The sequence below is a fragment of the Lactuca saligna genome, chromosome 1 (genome assembly GCF_052625555.1).
Source record: "Lactuca saligna cultivar CGN05327 chromosome 1, ASM5262555v1, whole genome shotgun sequence".
In the NCBI taxonomy this organism is placed as follows: Eukaryota; Viridiplantae; Streptophyta; class Magnoliopsida; order Asterales; family Asteraceae; genus Lactuca; species Lactuca saligna.
In genome coordinates this window covers 95,317,137-95,334,770 of record NC_136417.1, presented here as the reverse complement: position 1 = coordinate 95,334,770, position 17,634 = coordinate 95,317,137, and the positions used below count along the sequence as shown (strand labels likewise).

Here is a 17,634-nt window from a genome sequence, read left to right as displayed (position 1 = left end):
AATAGAAAACAAATTGATTGAATTATATCTAAAACTTAATGATGAAAACAAACACACGCAATCAGAAACAACATCAGATGATGACCGATAAATCTTATACTCCAAACGAAAATATGGGGGCCATAAGTGGGGATCAACACAACAAGTCGACAACCACAATAAGCTTGATGAAGAGAACAACATCTATTAACCGAATCGACAAGACACGAAGAGTTAGACAAGCAGGCCGACAACAAAATTTTACCACTTGGCAATATGCTTTTAAATATACTCCACTCCGAACTATGAACTTGAGATTGATTTGTTTATTTTGTTTAGGCGCCATAGGATATATGGAACATTTTTAGCTAGCATAAACCATTTGGTATTGTGTACATAAGTTTTGTTACTCTTAAATAGTTGAAAGGTCACGATTTGCTAAAAAAACAATTTAAATGAAAAGTTTGATGCTATAATTGATAAAAAGAAATAAACTAAAATATTGCTATTATTGATATAAACATTATATTTGGTTGCTAATTTCTACGATCATCCACTTCCTTAAATAGTGAAAAATACCCATTAATGGAGGGGCATAAAAAAGGTTATTGGACTAAATATGTAATTCCATAGATTATGGGGGACATCTTTTGTAGTTTACTCAAAAAACAACTGGGTCTTTGGCGGGAAATCAGTGGACAACTTGGCGGGAAAATCCGACCTAGATAATGATATTTTCATTCCACCATGGCTTCACAAACATATCAGAGATTCAAAGTTCCCCTGATCGTATTCAATCTCTATAACACATTCTTCACAAAAATCTTAAGATCATGATGTTCTCCGAGAGTCAGATGGATGGTGGATTTACTTCTACTCAGTTCACCAATTCTCCGGCCGCCGCCGTAATCAACCAGCCTCTACTCTTCAAATTTCATCGTTTTTGTTTGATATCGTCTCTATTAACGCTTTTGATCATTGTATATCGTAGAATCGAGACACAGCTGGGGTTGTGCCGCTTACGATAAAGCAGATCAGCGAAGCTTCTCACTCCGGTGACGATAAGTCCAATTTCGTTGTCTCCGGCGCAGATGTTGTTAATGTATGCCTTCGATTCCTTTTCATCTTTTCATGAATATATTTCCTACACGCAATATCAATTTTCTGACAAACGAAGTTCTGAATCTCAACTAGTCGTGATGAATTCATGATTTCCGCTTTAACTTCAAGATCTAATCACGCGCTTGTGAAAAAGAGCTTTTAATCATCAACATTTTTGCTTTCATTGATCAATTTTTTGAGTTTCTACATGATTTTTTTCTTCATTTTAGGTTACGGTGGTGGGGATGGTGTCCGACATAGTGGAAAGAAACACCGATGTTAACTTCACTGTAGATGACGGAACTGGAAAATTGAATTGCAAAAGATGGTAAATACCTCTAATCAAACCCCCAAATCAATTTCTACTTTTGATCTGAAAACATTCATCAATTTAATCGTTCAATCACCTTTTTTATTCTTCAAGGCTCAATGAACCTTTCGATAAATTGCAAATGGAGGATGTTAGGTGAGTTACTTCGTATTATACCTCTTCATTGACATTTCCAATTCCGTTTATGAAACTATTATTCATGTTATGAACATGAATTACAGAGAAGGAGTATATGTTCGTGTTGATGGACACTTGAGAAGTTTTAGAGGTGAAAGGCATGTTTCTGTCTTCTCTGTTAGGTATGTCTTCCATAATCATCTTAATGCAATTCTGATCTCATTAAAACTTCAGTTTGAATTCACATTCATGAGTTTTTTTTTTTTCCATAAAGTTTGATGAAAATGAATCTTGTGAACTTTTTAGGCCTGTGACAAACTTTGATGAGATCACCTTCCACTTCATTGCATGCATACACTACCATATGCGTGCCACCAAAGGCCAGGTATGCAATATTCAGTTAAACAAAATCAACTTTTTGACATTGAGTAAATGACCATTTTACCCTTTTGTTTAGAAAACACAAGGAGATGGAACAACTCTTTCTCAGAACATGAGTATAACTCCAAACACACCTACTCAGAATGGGACAAATGGTTTTAAGACAACTTCCTTAAGTCAGGTATTGTTACATGAATGTAATCTCATTACCAAATTACTAATTTGCCCTTACTTTTTATAACTAACATTATTATTATTTGTTTTATTTTTCAGCTCTCTGTGCCTTTCAGTGTTGATGGAGATGGACTAAAAGGCTTTGATCAAGTGGTTCTTGCTTATCTCCAGCTTCCTGCAAACTAGTAAGTTTTATTACATATTTGCCCTAACTGTTATGTTACATTTTTACAATTATACCCTTATGTTATATTTTTACAGTAACTTCATAACTAATCATATTGTACTACTTTAACCAAATCAAGTTACTAGTTCACATTTAAATTTCTTTTTTGAAATTTTGTAGTAGTAAAAAGTTGTCTACTAGAATTAAAAAAACTCAAAGCTAAGATGAGAAAGGAGAAGGGCATTTATGTCTTTTACACATAAAGTTTTTGTCCAATTGACATGTGTATAGGCTCCATTCATGTCATGTTATGTTATGTTATGTGTTTATCATGTATAATCATTCAAATTAGAATTTTAAATTCAATCTTCTAATTAAGAATAATAATTATCATCCTTTATTTTGTTATATTGACATTTAACATATAATTTGATGATTTTGAAATGGTTTTGTAGTGGAAATGAAAAGGGCATCCATACAAATGAACTTGCACAGAAGCTGAAACTTTCTCATGACAAAATCATGTAAGAATTTGTATTTATTTGTTTTGGATTAAATACAGTAAATAGCAAATTACTTCATTTATTTTATTTTATTTTATTATTATTATTTTTTCTATTACAACATTGTATTTTGAAACATTTACTCAATCGCAACAATGTCATCCAAATAAAAAAGGTATTTTTTTCTTGGGTTAAAATCTTAAAAAAGATCTTATATTTTGTGTTTTTTTCAGATTAAACTTCAAATTTATTTTTTGTCTGAAAAAGATCTTTTATTTTTTTCATTTTTTGGATTTGATCCTTTTAGACAGTTTTTTGCTAAAAAAGGAAATCTGATAAAGTCCTAATATTTTGGTTAGTTTGCGGTTTAGTCTTGATTTTTATTTTTTTAACAAAAATGTCCCGATTCTTTTATATTTTTTCCAAATTAAAGAAATAGTTTTTATTTTTTTCAACATAAAATGACAGATTCTTATATAAACTATAGATAATCAGGACCTTTTTGTTCAGAAAATAAATATTGAGATTAAACTGTAAAATGATCAAAAGTATTGAGATTTTTTGGAAGATTTTCCAAAAAAATTGTGAAATGTGAGTTTTTTTAGAAAAACAAAAAAAGTTGAGGGTTTATTTGGAAGTATTTAGAAGGTTGAGGGTTTTTTTTTTTGAAAAAAAAATACAAAGTTGAGGGATTTTTTAGAAAAAATGAAAAAAATACAAGGTCTTTTTTAGACTAATGTTAGGTTTAATACGAAAAACACAAAATATGAACTTTTTTTTTTTTTTTTTTTGAGATTAATTATTTTTTTATAATATAATGTTGTAATAAAAAAATGAAAGTACAATGGGTAGATTTTTAATGTACAATGTCTTTGATAAGAAAAAGATTAAAATACAAAATAAAGTAATATAAAGTACATTTATTTCAGGGAATCAATAAGAACACTCGAAGATGAAGGCATGATATACTCAACAATCGATGAATTCCACTACAAAGCAACAAGTAGTAGTTAATTGCCTTAATCTATTAATATCATTTTGTGAAGATGATTTAAGCTCTATATATTAAGGGTTTTGTTTGGTATGTAGGATTGTAATTCCATGGAGATTTAACATGTTTTGTTCTAAAACAATTTACCAAACTCTGTTTTTTTAAGCAATTAACCAAAATATAATAGTTTATTTATTTATTTATTTATTTTTATATATTTTGCCTAAAAAAATTTAGTTTCAACAAGGTTGTTAAAGAAACTTACAATAGTCTTTAAAAATAGTAAACTAACTCGATCATCCAAATTCCTTTGATGAAAACTCATAAGGTAGTGTCTGAATCAAATAAGTAATTAAAGAAAAAGCCGAAGTAGTATATGAAGTTATTGTCAGTTGTAAGAATTTGTCTTTTTTTTTTTTTTTTCATATTTTGTTAAAAATCTTTTAAATATGATGGGGAAAAAACAAATCCTTACAAGTGACAATAACTTCAAATAGCTGGAATAAGTATAAGTAGCTGTAATATGTGGAGGTATTTTGGTCATTCTCTTAGTTAGGTCGGTTAAGTGGTTGTCTGGGCTTTAGTTTCAAAATAAAAATCACTTTTTGTTAAAAATGATTATTAGCTTATTTGGTAAAATACTATAAGTTGATAAATACTGTGTAGTGTTTGATAAAAAAAATGTATGTGTAAAATGATCAAAATAATACACGTTTATATTTTATATATTTGTTTTTTGTTTGTTTTTATTTATTTATTTATTTTTTTGCTTATAGCCGTTTATCTTAATCATTTATAATGATTCTTTGAGTAAAATTACATGAATGGTTCTTATGGTTTGAGATAATTTATGTGTTTGGTCTTTAATTTATTTTTTATTTCGGAAGGTTAGTATTGTTTGTTTTTATTGCGTGCTTTGTTTCTGTTTTTGCTAAAAAACCTATTTTGCTGTTGTTTTTTTAATTTATTTAAATAAACACACTATAACTCCATTTTAGACTCACATTATCTTCTATAAAAAAACTATTTTAACTACTTAAATAAGGGCATAATAATCTTTTTAGGTAAGACAGGGACTAAGTGTGTAACAAAAACAAGCAATAGGGATCTTTTGAGTTAAAAGAATATTTAGGGATTAAAAACGCAAATTACTCCAAGGGACCATTCCATGTAAGTTACATTAATTATTTTGACAAAAAGTTACATAAAGAACATCAATTTTATAAATTGTCAAAAAAAGTATTAAATTTTTGAAAAAATTTAACTTTAATCCCCCAAAAAAATTTAAACATAAAACCCCCAATTATTTCATTTTGACTCAAATTTTAAAAAAGGATCTTTTTTTTTTCTTTTAACATCCTTTTTAATAATTTTTTAATTTTTTATTTTATTTTATTTTATTTTTTTTTTCATTTGTCACATTTTTATTTAATTTGTCAAATATCATTTTATGGTTATTTTGAATTAATTTTTTTCCACATGTCATTTTATGAGTTTTTCTATTTTATTAAATTTCACATAATATTTTAATATAACAATTGCAATAAATGTACTAATAAATGAATATTAATTTAATTAATAAACTTACTTTTCAATTTCAAAATTCATAAAATTAAAAACTAATTATTTTCTTTTCTTTATTTAAATTTAAAAGATAAAAAATAATTTCATTATAATAATTCACTATTGTTCTTATTTTTTATATAAAATCAAAGTTCTCAAATATTTTAATTTTTATATTTAACTTCTTTTTTTTTTTTTTTTTTTTTTTTTTTTTTTTTTTTTTTTAAATTAACCCATGTAATACATGGATCTCACAACTAGTGAAATAATATAGTATCGTGTAAAAATCAAATAATCCGTGAATGTTAATTTTTTTTTGGGAGACTAAAGTGAAACTTTTTCGAAAATTATGAGATCTTTCTAACAATTTCCCAATTTTATATTTTGTAATTCGAATAATTAATTATATAATATTTGACTCTAATTTATTCTTTGGTAATCCAGAGGCGATTATAAAATTAACTATAAGTGAAGAACTAATGCCAATCAAGAACACACAACCTAATGTCCAAGACGAACGCATAATATCAAAGACAAATAACTAACGTCAAACAAGAACACATACAACAACTAGTGTCAAACAAGAACAATATAACAATCAACACATAAAACAACAAATGTCAAACAAGAACACAAAAAACAAGTTATCATTCCTTCATAAATAACTTAAAGGAACAATTTAATAACATCAGAAAATCTAATTATCAACATTGTCAAGAAAAACTTGCTATCTTGACTTTTCATTCAATCATACAGCTAGTTATGATCCCAATGATGTCGCGTACTGTGGGTTCAAGAGTCGAGGATTTGGAATCGAGCACAAAATTAATGCAAACGGAAATCGACAACATTCAATCAGAAATCAGATCGATGAAAGAAGATATGAAGAAGATGATGAAGCAATTGGGACTATTCGTCCATAAATCGATCGAATCACCATGGAATTCGACAAATCCAATGATCGCGTTTCACAAAGAGAATCGTTTTAGTGAAATTAAAGGAAGAAAATTAGTGTTACCTTCTTTTGTCGGAAAACATCCGGATGATTGGATCCATACAGCAGAACGCTGTTTTGCTCTCAATCGTTTAACAAATGAAGAACGTCTCGAAGCAGCGGTGATTGCATTTGAAGGTGACGGAATCAGATGGTAATAGTAGGTGTATATATATATATATATATATATATATATATATATATATATATATATATATATATATATATATATATATATAGCAAGAATTTGACCAGTAAACTCTTCAGATTTTTGGCAACATGTGTGCCTTGAGTTATAATTTTGGCTTGGGAAAATGATTTGTAAGGGTAACGAAGTATTAGACTTGTACAAAAAATACCATTGAATTTTTTTTGTACACATATCACCAATCAACTATAGCTTTGTACACATATGACCATTAAATTGCACATTTGTTCAAAAAATACCATTATGTTACTGGTAATAGTAGGTCACCAACCACGTAACATGCCACGTGGCATGCCACATGGTTGCTGACGTGGATTTTATTGTATATTATGTACACATTATACCATTAAACTATTTTTTGTACACATTATACCATTAAACTTTTTTTTTTTGTACATTTTGCCATTAAAGTTTTTGTACATATTTTACCATTAATCTTATATAATTTATTCAAAAAATATCATTTCAAAAATATCATTTTTGTAAGGTTTGGGGGAAAGGGTTTGTTTTTGACAATGATACTAAGCACTTTCTTTTACAACTACAATGTGAATTTATGGTGGTCATATATTGATTGAAACCCACAAGATTTGAACTTGAGACTTCTATCTGGAGTGGTGAAAAAATACTCAATTGTTCATTATTTTAGCTAATGTCTAATAAACATATTATTATAAGTTATTTTCTTAGGAAACTACATTTGAGGCATACTTATAAACTCATGAAACATTTTGTACATGTTACCTTATTATAATCTCCCCTTTTCTTGATTATGGTTGATGATTAAAAAAATGTATTGAAATTATGTCGTTGTTTACCAATAGGAAAATGACTTATAATGATAATTTACTAAAATTTAGAAAATCAGTAAAATCCACATCAGGTGATGGGAAACCTACTTTTATGTAATAATTTGTATTTTTTGAAATGATAATTTTTCAATAAATTATATAACATTAATAGTAAAATGTGTACAAAAAAGTATAATGGTAAAATGTGTAAAAAAAAAAAGTTTAATGGTATAATGTGTACAAAAAGTAGTTTAATGGTATAATGTTTACATAATAAATAGTAAAATCTATATCAGCAGCCACATGGCATGCCACGTGGCTGATGATCTATTTTTACCGGTAATATAATTGTATTTTTTGAACAAATATAAAGTTTAATGGTCATATATATATAAAAGTTATAGTTGATTGGTGATGTATGTATAAAAAAAGTTTAATGGTATTTTTTATATAAATCTAATACTTTATTACTCTTACAAGTCATTTTTCCTTTTGGTTTTGATTTGATCTTTAGATTATAACTCCTTAGGGCATCTCCAACCCACCCCCATACTCCATTTCTTCCCCCATTTTTCTCCAACCCTATCCCATTTTCACCTCCATTTTTGGAGATATGAATAGTATTCCCCCATATATGGGGGAATACTATTCATATCTCCAAAAATGGAGGTGAAGTTTGGTTGTCAATTTTAGTCCCTCTCATTTTTATTTTATACATTTCTAGTTTATTTTATCTAATAATTATAATTTAAATGCAATATTTAATATTTATAATATCATGTTGTATACTAATTTATATTAATTAATCATAAATATAGAGTTTAATTAGTAGAGGGGTGTATTTGATAATATATATAAGTTATAAAAATGAAATATTCAAAAAATATACTTTTTTGGGGTAAAAAATGGAATAGAAAATAAAGTAGGATTGAAGATGAAACACTGTTTACTTCATTTTTTACTCCATTTATAGGAGAAAAAATGGAGATGAGTTGGAGATAGGTCTTGCAATAATTCTTTTGGTTTTGATTTGATCTTTAGATTATACCTTATGCGACGTGTCGTTCTTTTCGTCGTCCTTATCTCAAGTGTGCAATGTTTTAAAAACCGGTTTGAACCGGCCGGTTGAACCGGTTGGACCGAGAACCGGAAGAGGGAGCGGTTCAACTTTCACCGGTTTTATATTGATTTCTGAATCGGATTGAACCGGCCGGTTTTTAGAAAAACCCGGTTGAACCGGTCAAAATAAACCGGTTGAACCGGTTAATCCGAATAAAAACACATGAAAAATAATTATTTACATAATAAACTTTGATATTTTTTTTCAAATATATTTAGTTTTCTCTAAATAAAAACATATATTAAATGTTATAAAGTTTTTTGATGTGGTTGTATTCATCTAAAACTTTATTTCGTTTCGGTATTATATTTTATTTTCTTTTTAGCGTATATGGATTGATGTAAAACACTAAAACTTATGGTTATGCGTTATTTTAATGTATTTTGATTCATTTACAACTTATTTTTATGTGTATTTTTAATGTTTGAACTTGTAAACATTAAATTCATAATTTATATATGTATGTATATGTAGGAAAATAGAAAAAAACATGAAAAATATAGAAACCGGTTCACTCAGCGATCGAACCAGTTGAACCGGAACCGATCACCATACCAGTTCAACTAAAAAACAGATTTTTAAAACATTGCAAGTGTAGATAAGTCTTTGTTGACCGGTCTGTAGATGATATTTCCGTCTGTCCTCGTGTTGGTCATCGTAGCCTGTGTCTGAGTATTTGATGTTTATCTGTTTTGCTTTACGATCCTTCCATCACCTCCTAAATCGAGTTTCCTCTCTTTGCTCCCTCCACCGCCAACCACCACTGCCTCATCCTTTATGTTTGACAGTTGCATCACCGGCATTTGAAATCGGCGTTTGGGTTGTCGGGTAGGGCTTCTCTGTCATTCGTTGCCTGCTCCGTTCAGTCGTCCGCTTCCTTCAGACTCTCCTCTATTCTTCTACTCATCTCCACCGTGTTTCAGAATCGTCGGCCGCACCAACGACTCATCTCCACCGAAGGTATGGTTTTTTTCCGGTTGTTTTTGTTGATAACACAGATGAAGTAACCGATCATAGGGTTACTGTACCTCTATAGCGGCTTCACTGCTTACTTCCTACAAAGCGTTTTCAGAATCGTCACCTTGGTGGCGAGCATTCTCAAAGTTGCAGGCGCCGCCTTTTCACCGCCTTCGTCTTTCACAGCCATGATGGTCGGCGGTCAGTCCCATAATCTTACCTGTCAGTTTAGGGTTTAATGAAATTCAAATCTTATAATAAACAAAGTATTTTTTGCATTTTAAGTTTTTAACTAGAAAAAAGAGAGCTCACTGTGTTATCTTTGTTGCATGTTACAATGAGTGTTCTTCCAGATGTAGTTGTACACGTTTCAAGACATAGCACAATGTCTGTATGTCCTGATAATACATAGGAACATGACATGGAGGAAAGATCATACACTCTTACGTGAAAGTAAACAACATGATTACAACACATATTCATGAATCAAATCCAACATTTGTGATCAATGAAGGTATCTAGGTCAAAGAATAGTAATCTTACCTGCTATGTTGGCACAGGCCCTTGAAAAAAAACACACACAACACACACTACTCACGTATGTATTAGAAAGTAAACTTGCTGGAAGAAAGCTTCTACATTCAATGAAAAATAGAGGTACAAAACAAAAGAAATAAGACACCTATTTATACTAAAAAAAACAAACATGCACATGCTAATCTCGTATCTCCTATAAACTTGGTCAACTTGACCATTTTCTGTTGTGCACCTTCTAAAACATGGGTATAATCCCTTTATTTCAACATGACTCAATCAAACACTCCTGGATCATGAACTAGATCCGACCCATGACCCGTTGAACCAACCGATTAACCCAACATGCTCAACACTTGTAGCAACAAGAATCTGTTCTTCAAAAACCAAAAATTTCATGTCCGCTATCTCCTCATTGTATCCGACAAGTCTTTTGTTAAGATTTAAATGAAAAGTTCCTTCAGGGGTTTCAGTTGGTGAATAGAACATAAATTCTTGATCATTCTAATAATTTTGTAAGAGGGGAATCGAGCTATAGCAGAAAATCAATTTGCAGATTACATTTTTCCCGCTTTTGATTCACATCTAAATCTTTCAACATTTTGACTTTCGTCATTACTTTTCTTTCTTCTAGATTGTCAATGAAGCTGCTAAATCTAGATATCCAAGTGGTAACGAATTTAATTGTGGAGGTAACCAAAATTGTCCAAAAACTTTCATTTTTTCTCTTTCTTTTCGATTATCAAAATGATTATTTATGGCTTATTAGGTTAATTAATTTAATTGTGGAGGTAACCAAAATTCAGATATATCGAAGTGCATTTACAGGTGTTTTTTGATATTGCTCAGGTGATTCAAGGCTTGTCAAATATATAGCATTTCGTTACCTTACACTTTGCATATGAAGGAATGGAATTTGATGAAAATTCAATACCAAGGGTATCTTTGTCTTTTTTACACGACATCTTTTGTTTTCTACAGAATGCATGACAAAATAGTTGAGTTAAAAGAAAAGATAAAAATTGTTAATCGAGAAAGAAAATATCATCAGGTAACTTTATTTTTACTAAATATATAGCAACAAGATGACAAGTTGAAATTTGATATGAGAAGGACTTCATTTAGGACCCTAAAGCCAAGAACCCCGAGGGCTACAATCATATCCTAAAGGTCGTTTCAGATTCTGATTTGAAAAAGTAGGCGCCTTAATTTCGATTTCCGTAATTCATTTTCCATTTTCATTTTTTAGTTTTTAATTATAATGAGCTAAAATTGTAGTGAAAAGTTTGAGATAAGGAGTAAGATGGCGACTGGATGGTTGGTTATTAGTTTCTTCAATTTTGCAAGCTCCTCTTCCACTGGGGCAGAGGGGTAGTCGTGCAGACATTCAGGTAATATATTTGTTATGTATATATATATATATATATATATATATATATATATATATATATATATATATATATATATATATATATATATATATATATATATATATATACACACACACACACAAATATAGAAATACCAAAATCCAATTATATAGTATCCAAATAACAAATTTTGAATCTGAAAGTTATCAGAATACGGAGAATCAGTGTTTAGTCATCAGATGTGATTCTGCATTGGTTGATTATCAAACCCAACTGTAACCTTACTCCTATCAATAAATAATTTCTCTGGATTTTGGTGGCAATTTTGGTGGTGGTTCATAACAGAAGATAGAGTTGAAATTCGTGATATGAGACGAGGATAGTGTAGATGTAATCAAGGGAAGGGTTTTAGATCTGTTTTTTTTTTTTATTTATTTTTTTTTATTATTATTATTATTTTTATTATTATTCAGAAGACAACTGGTGAACTTTCTTGTGACTCGTAACCTTCTGTATGACCATTTTTCATGGCGAGGGTAACTACACTCGCCAAGTTAAGTGATTCTTTAAAAAAATATATATGTTTTATGTTAAGTATGGTTTATTTTGGATTTGTTATCTCCTATGTGTGTTTTTGGATTACATGTTTAGCAGGAACGGGTGTGTGTTTAATCGTCGTGAGCATGACGAATGTGTGTGATCGGTGGGGATGAGAACTCAGAATCATCCTCATTTCCTTGGATATATAAAATACATGAGTACAACGGTGATGATTTGTTATAAGGAGAAGAGAAAGAATCCTTCTTTTTTTGGATAATTAATCGTTCTTTTAAATTATGTCTTCGGGTGAGTTGTTTTGTTATATGATTTATTGAATATATATGATAACTATTTTTTTAAGTGATGGATATGTATGTGCAACACGAATTCATTAGGTCTTAGGTTTATCCATTTAGAAACTTTAAATCTGCGCAACCTAAAAAACCATTTAGCTAGTGGCAAAGGAAAGGACAAGGAGGAGGATTAATCAAGAAGGCAACAAAGGAATTCCGCGAAGTCATAACACCTGAAGCTTTTCGGTTGAAGATTTTATATTATTTTATTTTGCTGCTGCTGTAGTTTAGACTATAAGTAAATTCATAATTGATTTTGGGAGATGTTGGAACGACAATTTGTCATTTAATCGATATTTGAATATTGGGGTGTTACAAGTTGGTATTAGAGCTTGGTTTAAGCAGATTAGGTGTTTGCATAAACACTTAAGCTTAGGCGGAAGGAACGAGAGATAATCAAACGACTAAATAAGACCACATATCGCTTGTTGGTATCATGTCTTCAAGGAGATCTGGAAGGTTTTTTAGGGTCACCCCGGAGGAAGAACGTATCCCAGTTGGAGCATATGTTAGAGCATTGGGAGATGTACCGGAAATTCCGTTAATCCTTAATGCGAGTTGTGGACGTGGCCAAGGAAGAGGAGGCAGGGGTAGAGGAAGAGGGTGAGGAGCAGTAATAGCACCAATAGCTGCACCATCTGATTAGGGTAGCTTCGGCTCTCACCGCGGTCGAGCTCGAGGTCGCGGAAGGGGTCTTGCGACAAACATTATCACTAGAGAAGAGTTGGTTGATGAGATTGCTTGGGCGATACACGCCACCTTGCTAGATGTAGTTGCTCTAGCACGGGATGAAATAATGAGTGAGTACCAAGGCAACTTGGGCGGAGGTGAAGAAGAATACAAGTATAGTATACCAAATATAAATCCTGACCCAAGCATTGCACAACCCTCAAGGCGTATTAACAACCATGAACGGCGGGGTTGTAATTACGAGACGTTCATGAATTGTAAGCCACCCATATTTAACGGAGAACTTGACCCTGTTTTGTCATCAACGTGGATCATAACGTGGATCATGAAGATTGAGGGAACATTTGATACTAGCAAGTGTGAGGATGAGGACAATGTGATCTATGCTGCGCCAATGTTAAAAGGGGAGACAATACATTGCTGGGGCATGGTGAAGGAAGTGAGGGGGCGTGATGCGGTCAAGAAGATGTCATGGGATGATTTTCTAAGCATCTTTAAAGAAAAGTTTTACCCTCGAACGACAGTTAAACAATTAGAGGAAGTATAAAGTTGGTATGCTAGGTGTAATTCAAATAAAAGCATAAATAAATATAAAAAATGGTGTTATGATTCTCACAAACTCACTATCATTTAATGTTTTGTGAAGCAATAATTTTGAAAATGTAAGCAAAAGATACATATGGCAAAATTACTATACTATGTAAACTTTTCGTTATGATAACACCATATCAACAATATAAATTAGGTCCCTTACAAAACTTGTTGACCATCTTGGTCCCTAAAACATTTTTACAACCTTATGTGTTGAATATTTCAAATGAAAATTCACAATCTCTAGCTCATACACACTTTGATTCGTTCAAAATATGACTTTAAACTCAAGCTTGAATGTGTAATCATGTGGATAAAAGGTTTCATGAATATTGACACCTAAAAGTATAAATTTCAATGTTTAAAAAAGGAAAATGGTTAGGTTTTTCTAAATTCCAAAAAGATTAAAAAATCCCAATACATATCTTGACGTTTGATTTTTTTAATAGCATGTTGTCACCATTTCCTCTCTAAAAATTGTTGCAATCAATTATGAATAATCAACTAAAAAGAAAGGTTTCCCCCTTGTTTAAGAGTAACAATGTCTCTACAATCTGTCGGTTGAAATGAATGTCTCCCAATCACATTTGGCCTTTGAGAACCTAAGCCATTTGACTTTTCAAACACATACATATACAACAAAAGGAACTTGTTGGAGTAAAAGACAAAAGACTAAGTATATTCACTTATAGCATTTTACTCCGAAAGTACAATGCTTTAATAGGACAAAATAAAAGTAAAAATAAGAATAAGGTACACACATTCTACCTAATTTAAGTGCAACATATTCATTGGCTATTTTTCAGGGAAAAAAAAATGAAAGTGCAATGCCGTAAAGGGTACCTTGACATAGAAATATAGAAATATGTTAAATAGAGCATATGTATTTTCAGTTAATAGTTAATAGAGAACCATACTTCATTATACTTTGAATTATCTACCAAAGCAAGTGATAAGATGAGAGCATTATTCAATTCCACTTTGTAATTTGCAACCTACATAAGCTATTGCTTCTAGGTGATGGTGCAATAATAGAGTAATGTTATTATCAATGTACATTTATCCCGTTATAACACTAAAAATTATGTCTCTCTTAACACGCCATCTATTTGAAGGTGAAACAGCATGCTAAGGATATACTTAAATTGCTAAAACAAACCATATTCGGGGTAGGCGTGTGTTGAAAATTTAAGCAATCCTAACCTGCAAACCATATCATTATAAGTGTTTGTTATTTGGAAATTATAATAAAACAGAAAATCATGAGAACATCGATGCAGAAAAAACTATAAAGCACACACATAACTGACCTTACTAAAAATTGAATCGAGTTCCTTCACTTTTGACTTCATCTCTTCAACATACTTTCCTAATCCCAACACTTTCACGCCATTCAACTGGACAGGCTCTTCATTCTTTTTATAAAGCTCATTGCTACGTTTTACAACTTCTTTCCTCTTAATAAATTCTTCATTTCTAGTTGCTTCTACATTTTACTCATATGCTTCAACACATCCCATCACATCCCAAGTACCGGTCAAACAAAAATGCAAATCACTCGAATAATTTAAAAAATGAAATAATAGTGAGACAAAATTACAAACCCTATGAGTATTTGAGAAAGAAACCATGTTTTTCAATTAAGCTATAAGACAAATATACATCAGGTAATAATCAAATTTGAAACTAATTTATACCTAAGTTTTGACCATGGTTTGGCATATGACTTTATTTTATTGACGGTAGCCTACTCCAACTTTATTGGTTAAAACTGCAAGATCAATTCATGAACCAAAATACTAAAATTGAAACTATAAAAAGAGGTGGAGTCCATATAAGAAAACGAAGATGTTAGTGATTTCAAAAATAAAAAAATAAAAAATAAAATAAAACATATATATCAAACAAATAAACTTAGATGTCGATAGAGTTAAATAAAACGGAAATTTTAAAACGTGAAGATTAATATAAAACTTTAGACCTTCCAGCTCCACAAAGAACAACTAAAAACCTGTAAAAAGAAAATTCAAGATCTGCAAAAAAAAAAAAAAAAAAAAAACAGAATCGTTTAGTTTCTTGTTGAAAAAAACCTATAATAAAAAATATGAACATGTTCTTGTTGACATATCTGTCCCAATTCCGTTCATGTTGTTGGTGTTAGATTAGGTGTCTAAGCCCATAACTATAATTGGTATGTACTTGACCCGAGAGTAGCATGGTCCATTTCGAGTTGTATAACACAAGGACAATTTGATAGGATCGACTTTTGAGAAGAGATTATTTATGATTTATTAATATTAATAAGTTTTAATATATTAATATGAAATCATATAATCTAATTAGTATTGATCAAGAATTAATTTGGAATTAATTTAGTGATCAAAATGGACTAATTAAATCTATGGGGACTAATTATGGTAATTAGTAAAACATATGGATTGAGCTATTGATCCATGTTGGACTAAGTTTATGTAATGGTACATAAATAGTTGGCCCACATGAACCATAGATCATAAACCCATAGGCATGGATTAGGGTTTACCCATGACCCTTGGAATCCTATAATATATATATATATATATATATATATATATATATATATATATACATATATATATATATATATATATATATATATATTGCTCCATAGCTAAAATCGGTTAACCTAGTGTTCTTGGAGTTCCATAATCGATTTTGAAGCTAGTAGAATCTCTCTCAAAAGTCTTCTTTTGTCCAAGGTGTGTTGTGAACCATTTGAGGTGCAATACTTGAGGCACTAAGCTCTTAAAGGCCAAAACTAGAAGCTACAACAAAGATGTAATTCTATAACTCATTTCTATGATATCTATGTTAATTGTATGCTAGTGGTAGGCTTAATGCTTTGGAACAATATTGCATGTATAATTAGAGAAAACATAGATCCAAAGCATATGTGCACCATAGGATGTTGTAGTATACTAAAATCCAACATTGGTATCAGAGACGAGGGTTGTTTTCTATTATATAGTTGCATTTGTGAATTGTTCAAAGCTAGAAAACTGAAAATCTGGACTCTTACAGACTGGAATCGCTGAGTCTATAGATGAACTCTACAAGTTCTTGATGAACTCAACGAGTCCATGAACAGACTCGACGAGTCGGACAGTTTGTTGGCAAATTTTCGGTTTTTTTTTTTTTTTTTTTTTTTTTTTTTTTTTTGGCAAAAATTGGTTTAGGATTATTACCACAAACTGTTTTGAATCATTAAATCCATTTTTTATGATATGGTAGTGATCATCTAATCCAATTAAAAGATAATTGTTAAAGTTTCAAGTTATGTGTTAGTTTATATGATACACTAATTGCTTGCAAATTGTTGATATGAATTATCTAGACTTATGAGTTTAACAAGATCAAAAGGAAATTATATGATAAATTTTATTAGTAAATATATTGATCTTAATTGTTTTTTAAAGTAGTCCATAACTTGTCCTCAAGTTATGGAACATGAAAAGTTTTCATAAAAATCACATTAACTCATAAGTTATGGAAAACCAAGATTTTTGAAGAGTTTCAAAACTTGCCCTCAATTTTTGGAATTTCTCACTAATGAATACTTTAATTCCAAACCCTAGAATTTTTAAGAGTTACAAAATTTACCCTCAAGTTTTGGTATTTGAAAAGTCTCAAAATATGAAATATAGATTTCTTAAACTCTTGTAATTAAAAGGTGTAACCCTAGGGTTCATAACCTAAAAATTAATTAAATAGTCTTTAATTTTGAATTTTATGAGTTGGAACCTTCAAGTATTTGAATAGTTCAAATTGCACCTTATGGACTTTATTAAATTATTTAAAGTGGTTAATTAAAAGAGATTAATGAATCCATAATGACATGGTTTAATTTTAATTAAATTATAAGTATAATTTATAAATAGATCAAACCATCTAGTATTTTAAAAGTTTAAAATACACCCTTATACTATTATAATATTAAAAGTTTAACTAATATATATATATATATATATATATATATATATATATATATATATATATATATATATGTATGTATGTATGTATAAGACAAGTCAATCTTACGTTTAGTAGGCCTCATTCACGAAGCCAGTCTATAGGGGGGGGGGGTGGTATAAGGTTATTGCCTATAAAATGGCAGTTTAATGGGTGTCCACTCTCACCGCCG

At 30.2% G+C, this 17,634-nt stretch overlaps 1 protein-coding gene and 1 long non-coding RNA gene across 2 annotated transcripts; both read left to right on the top strand.

Annotated features, from left to right (window-relative positions):
• Nucleotides 1–748: 748 nt before the first annotated feature.
• LOC145000218 (replication protein A 32 kDa subunit A-like) lies at nt 749–3,956 on the top strand. Its single transcript, XM_078959416.1, has 10 exons — nt 749–884; nt 971–1,081; nt 1,311–1,408; nt 1,505–1,546; nt 1,633–1,710; nt 1,835–1,913; nt 1,986–2,090; nt 2,183–2,268; nt 2,705–2,773; nt 3,682–3,956. The coding sequence occupies exons 1-10, from the start codon at nt 813–815 to the stop codon at nt 3,764–3,766; spliced, it is 825 nt and encodes a 274-aa protein (XP_078815542.1). The 5' UTR covers nt 749–812; the 3' UTR covers nt 3,767–3,956.
• A 6,920-nt stretch (nt 3,957–10,876) lies between these two features.
• Nucleotides 10,877–11,874, top strand: LOC145000212 (uncharacterized). The gene is made up of 4 exons (XR_013661158.1): nt 10,877–10,961; nt 11,036–11,106; nt 11,189–11,301; nt 11,484–11,874. It is a non-coding gene; the product is annotated as an uncharacterized LOC145000212 (long non-coding RNA).
• Nucleotides 11,875–17,634: the final 5,760 nt, after the last annotated feature.